The sequence below is a fragment of the Pelobates fuscus genome, chromosome 7, assembly GCF_036172605.1.
Source record: "Pelobates fuscus isolate aPelFus1 chromosome 7, aPelFus1.pri, whole genome shotgun sequence".
Classification (NCBI taxonomy): Eukaryota; Metazoa; Chordata; class Amphibia; order Anura; family Pelobatidae; genus Pelobates; species Pelobates fuscus.
In genome coordinates this window covers 132,672,653-132,678,652 of record NC_086323.1, presented here as the reverse complement: position 1 = coordinate 132,678,652, position 6,000 = coordinate 132,672,653, and the positions used below count along the sequence as shown (strand labels likewise).

Genomic DNA, 6,000 nt, shown 5'->3' with positions numbered 1-6,000 from the left:
TACCTATATCGCTTAGATTGTGACCTATTATGATGAGAAGATTCTGATTCTCTAGATCCTGAGCGCGAATCCATCTATAAATAATAGATGAAACAGCGAAACTAGAACCCAGAAGAAAAACTACAGGAAACCAAACAAAAGAAAAAAGAGAAAGGAAAAAGAACTTACTTTAGAAGAAAAAAGACGAAGAATCAACAATCCACAGAACTCAACGGTGCCAGAAACTCTCCAGGAAGCAGAAAATTCAAACTGACAAAAAAGGAGGCCTGGCGCTTTAAGAAGGCGTCTGACGTCATCGCGCATGCGCAGATGACCGAAAAGACGCGCGAAACGGCCAGATTTGCGCGCGAATTCCGCGCATGCGTCCCAGAGTCCCCAGAACCGCGCAGGCGCCCAGGAGACCCATACACGCCGCGCAGGCGCACAGGAGACGCCTGCACGCCGCGCGGGCGCACAGGAGACGCCTGCACGCCGCGCGGGCGCACAGGAGACGCCTACACGCCGCGCGGGCGCACAGGAGGCTCCCGAAAGCCATGCAGGGAAACCCCAGAACGCTTAACGAAAAAACTTTCCAAAAGAAAGAAAAACCAACAGGTAAAATAAAACAATATTACCTTGAGCCCGGTGGGAGGATACCAAACCGGAAACCAGTCACATTCCATGCACCTTTCCATGTCATCACTGGAAAAATGGAGAGAAAAAACCCCCGGTCACTAAAGGGGTTCTCTCCAGGGGGACACCTTTGCGCAGGGCCGTATACTGGAGACTTCCCAGGGGAGAGAGGGTGAACTCCCCAAGGGCCAGAGGAACTAATCCTCAGGTAAGCCATAAAAGAAAAATTTAGCAGTCTGAAAAGACCGACATGTCCTAGGGATAGGACAGGAAAAAAAGACTGGGGAAGGAGGGGCAGGAGGTGGTACTTATACGGCTTAATTATTATTCCTGTCCAATGGGGATAGGGAGGAGCTACCCAATGTTGTGCTGCCATGGATATGGCCAGGAAATATATATATATATATATATATATATATATATATATATATATAGATATGTTCATTTTATAAACCAGGAATTGTGGAGAACTTACAAGAAAATGTCATTTTTTGAATAACTGAATTGGTTAGACAGGTGGAACGGTTTTCCAAATAACTAGATGAAAGACATGCACAATTCACTTATTATTATCCTTATACAGATGTGACACGAGACAATCAGTTTCACTTGCTTGTGTGAGATTGAAATTGCTATTTAAATCTCTATGCTGAAACTCATTAAGTATGATTTGTGATTTGCTTCTCCACAGATCATGTCTGGAATGTTGAGAAATATTCTAATTTTATCATGTTTTCGACTGTTTGCAAGTGGTGAGTTCCACTCTCATTATTGATTTATCTGTCCAAAAATGTAATTTTTATTTTCAGAATTTGCTTTTTCTTTTAATTTTTTTTTTTCAAAGAACTGTTCTTTTGCATTGAGGACATCTATATTAAAATGTATTATTTATCACCTATCTACCTATCTATCTCCTATGTAAATCTGATTAAATAAACCCTGCCTCGTCAATATTGATCATGAGATCAATAAAGACCAAGTATTAATAGTGGAATACAGATGTAAGGGGTAGACCAATGTCATTGTGATATTGTGTATTAACAAACTCTTAAAACTAATAAACTAATAACATAAAAAATCTTGTTTTACAGGGAGTTAGCTACACAATTGTGATTTGTATTTTTTATCCCTCTGCTTTTTTTTTAGAAGGGTTCAAATTACATTATAGACAATTTTGTCCTTGATGCAATCTAACCAGGCAATATATCAATTATCATTATATCTTTATTGATAATTAATAGGAGGATTTATTTATTTTATGGGAATTATGGATCTACGTTTTAGTAAGATATAATATTTATCAACACCCATACCAATTTTGTTTGTTCTCTTTTTATGTACTTAAGCCTCTGCCCCATATGGTGTTGGACATAGACTGTGATCATTTTAGCTTACTTTTTCTTGAATTATTTTCCACAACACCCAAAATACTTTTTATATATTGGGGATGTTTGGCAGTGGCGGAGTCAATTTGTTATTGTAGTAGTTTATCATTTTCTGCCTTGTGCCAAAAAGTACTTAAACGGTTTTGTCAGATTTAAATTCGGAAGGTACATAAAATGTAAAAAAAGAAAAGAGGAGTATTGAACTATTATTAAAGGAGCTGTCAATAAACCATTATATATTTTTTTCTGTAGTGATTAAAATTGAATTACCGCCACTAGTTTAATCATTATTTACATGTTGCTAAAAATCTTAACCGACCATTCCTACTATTCCTGTTCTCAGTTTGCCTCACACACCAATTGATTGTAACTCTGAAAAACAAGCTTATTGGCCTATTTTAAGAAAAGTGTAGTGGCCAATGTCACAAAGAAGTTATGCATTATCTTGAAAATAAATGAAAATTCAGTTTTGTTTAATTCATTTTAATATTAAATTGTCATTTCTAAATTAGTTGATCTTCTCCTCACTAATTTTTAGTGGTATTCCTTACATTATATCTTCCAAAATCATTTTCCTAGTACACTGGAATTATTGCAAATGTGTAGCAACCATAACTCATCCTGTCCCTAGACTACAGCAATGCTTTACCCATCATGCAACACCTTTGCCATGTTTACAGCTAAAATGCTCAAATCACACAATACTCCACAGCATGGTTCTAGCAGCCCAGTACTATTAGAATACAAACAGCACAAAGATTAAAGCTACACATAACTGTTAAGACCTGCAGTGGTTATGGTCCTGCGGTTTTCTATTCCTTTCCCAACAGCTGAGCATAAGTGATTATAGCTGCAGCAGGGAGTAGAGGAATAGTATAGATGAATGCAACTTCCAAGACGATTCTCCCCAGCAAATAGAATATTCCCCAAACATGAGCCTAGACTTCATGAAGGGTGTAACAGGAATGGTCTTTATTGAAAACACACTGGCTTTTATGAGAAATCCTCTTGCAAGAGGACCTCCCACAGCAAACAAAGACATTGACCAATCATCATACAGTTTTACAGTAATACACGCCTTCCCTCTGCCTGGGAGATATTGAGATAAGTTAAGGAATAAATCAATTATCTCCAGGCAGAGGGCACACAATTTCCCCAAAAGTTAGAACACCCCTTTCCCCACAAGGTATCCCCACAAATTACATATCCCCTGATAGCCCCGATCTGGGGGACAAACATATCCAAATTTCACCCAGATCGGTTCAGGGGTTCTTAAAAAGTATGGAAGTCATGTTGTACCAACCACACACGATGCTCCTGCCCAAAACAGTTCCACGAATTCAGCGTGTGCGGTCGGTCAATTAAGAAAAAGGTAAAAAACCAACAAAGTACCGAATGGATCTTCCTGGCTCATAGGAGCGATTGCTAGCCTTGTCTGTACGAACAAAACTACCGAATGGCGGTCTTCTGGCTGTTCGGTAAGGTAGAGAAGCCGGCGTTCGGCAGTTTCAGCGGTAGTTCGTGAGGTCGAGTGTCCGATTTTTAGTTCCAGACACTCGACGACCAAGTCCCGCTGACTCCCCTCATGCGAACAAGATGGCCGCCGTTTTCTATTCCACGTGGAATAGACATATACAAACAGCGGCCGCCCAGGGAGCACTTAATAGTCGGTTCTTTTGAACTTAATGAGCCAGGAGGGTGGTCGGTGTTCGGTAGTTTCAAACTACCGAACCAATATTCAATATCCATACAGTGAATGGGGAAAACAGACGAATAAAGAAGAAAAATGTTAAGTAAAAGTCAATTTTCTTCACAATTACCAAGACACATCATATGTTAGGGTTACAGCAACACACCACCTGCCACACAGTATTCTACTCTATTGTATATGTATAAATGTGTATATACGTGCATGGATTTATGGCAATGTTTCTTACTTATAGATGAACCGAGGCCTCCAAAAGAGATTCAGATTATCAGTCCAATTATTGGGGAAGTTCATTTATCTTGGAAACCCTGTGTAACAAACCATTCGACGTATATAATTAAATATCGCATCAATATAAGCTCCCCTGAGCTTAATCAGCAGGTAATGGGGCATAATGTAAATGTAGCTCAAAATAAATCCAATTTAGATTTTTGGTAACAAATAACTCTCTAACATTACAGTACATTTTGAAATATCATTTATTTATATCTTTTTTAATTCTAAATGAATATTGTGGCACACATAAACACAAAAATTAAACATGAAATATTTTTGGAGAAACAACAAAACTTCACACAAATTCATAATTCTGAAATAAAAATGTTAAAGCTTAAAAAAAATACAACCCCCTAATAGCCAATATCATATTGTCTTCTATCAGGATACAATGATACATTAGTATATCAAAGTAGTAGTTTAGAGAGAGAACATTTTTTCTTATTTTTCAGAACCTCGATTGAGCTGAATAGTAACAATAGTAATCTATACTCCTCAACCCAAATAAAGTGAAACTAGTAATGATCATAAACAAATTCAAGCACTGCAAATAGAAAACCATTTAAATGGAAGAATTGTGAATCACTGATCTACCAATATTTAAGGAGTATGAAAAAGACAGATCCAGACTAATACCGGAATGGTTGACCAATACTTTTATTGAAGTTTAATGAAATGTCAAGATTTGAAAAAGAACAAATGATGTGCTCCGGTAATTTTGAGATTTGATTTAGAACATGTTTGATGAAGAGCTGGTTTGTTCACCTGGTATAGTAGTGAGACTTACTGCGTGTTTTCACTTAACCCAGCTAAAAAACTTAGTTTTATTACATGACAAGCTTACTCTTTGTCTTTTAGTATTACACATTGCACTGTGAGTCATCCACTTCACTCGCTCTGCACAGAGGTGTTCGTGCTGAAGTGGCAACTACTTGGTGGAATGAAGAATCTGAATTGTTCTCAAGTAGTAGTGTATCGTCTGAGCTCCCTCCATCACCAGGCAAGTAGGGAAGGGCACATTTTTAGGAAGAAACAGTCAAGGTTTGTTTATTAAACAGTAGAGAGATGAGGTGAGTTGGCAATTAACGGAAATATTTAGGCCAAAAAAAAATCTTCTACTCTGTTATGTTTCTTTCAGCTTGACTGTTTTAACCTACATTTTTGAAATGTGTTGTCCATTTACCTCAAGGTCTTATTTAGCACCTAAACATTCTGGTGTTTGGGACGATTTTGTGTCTATGTGCCTGTCTTGGCCGTGTTCTTACTGATTGTGTGTTTAAATGTTGGAAGATTTTTATTGTTATGCTAAATATTATCTATATCTTATATACAGGAGATGAGGGAACAGCAGCCAAAAACCTTTCCTGCCAGATACACACTGAGAAGTCTCTGAATATTTCACTCACCTGTAACTGGATGGCAGGCGAAATGGCACCATTAGACACAGAGTATTACATGTATTACAGGTAGGCTTAAAAAGAGGAAGACAGTGGGTCCAGCATAGTACAGAATAAAGATAGTCCAATGCAATTAATTTATAAATGCCTTAAAGGACCACTCCACACTTGAAAAAAAAAAAAACAACAACCCCCCCCCCCCATAGTTTAGTAGATATACCCCCAATGAATAAATGCAAGAATATTTTTATGCATGTATTCATTTGGGTTATAGTCTAAAACAGCTTGCAAAAGCTGCAGTTCTTATGACTGCAGCCTTTGTAAGCACTCCCCTTTTTCACTGGAAGTGACTTTCAGTCACTTCACAGAGAATTGTCCAGTCAGAGGCTTCTCATAGTGAAGCCTCTGTTCTAGTCTATTTCAAGTGTCTCACCTCCAATCCACCTTGTGTCTCATCCACCCTCCCCTCCCCATGTCAAAGCCTCCCTCCCCTCCCTTTGTCAAAGCCTCCCTCCTCTCCCTGTGGTAAAGCCCCCCCTCCTCCCTCACTTCTCTGTGTCAGAGCTTCCCTCTCCTCCCCTGCTGACCTTGTACTTGCTGATCCGTGAGTAGAGGATCTTTA

At 38.5% G+C, this 6,000-nt stretch overlaps 1 protein-coding gene across 2 annotated transcripts in view; it reads left to right on the top strand.

Moving 5' to 3' along the window:
• Positions 1-5,317: 5,317 nt before the first annotated feature.
• IL5RA (interleukin 5 receptor subunit alpha) overlaps positions 5,318-6,000 on the top strand; it is a 45,570-nt gene continuing 44,887 nt past the window's right edge. For both annotated transcript variants that reach the window (XM_063426676.1, XM_063426674.1), the window contains exon 1: positions 5,318-5,447. In XM_063426676.1, coding sequence (XP_063282746.1) covers positions 5,398-5,447 — 50 coding nt within the window. In that variant the 5' untranslated portion in view covers positions 5,318-5,397. The remainder of the gene's footprint in view (positions 5,448-6,000) is intronic.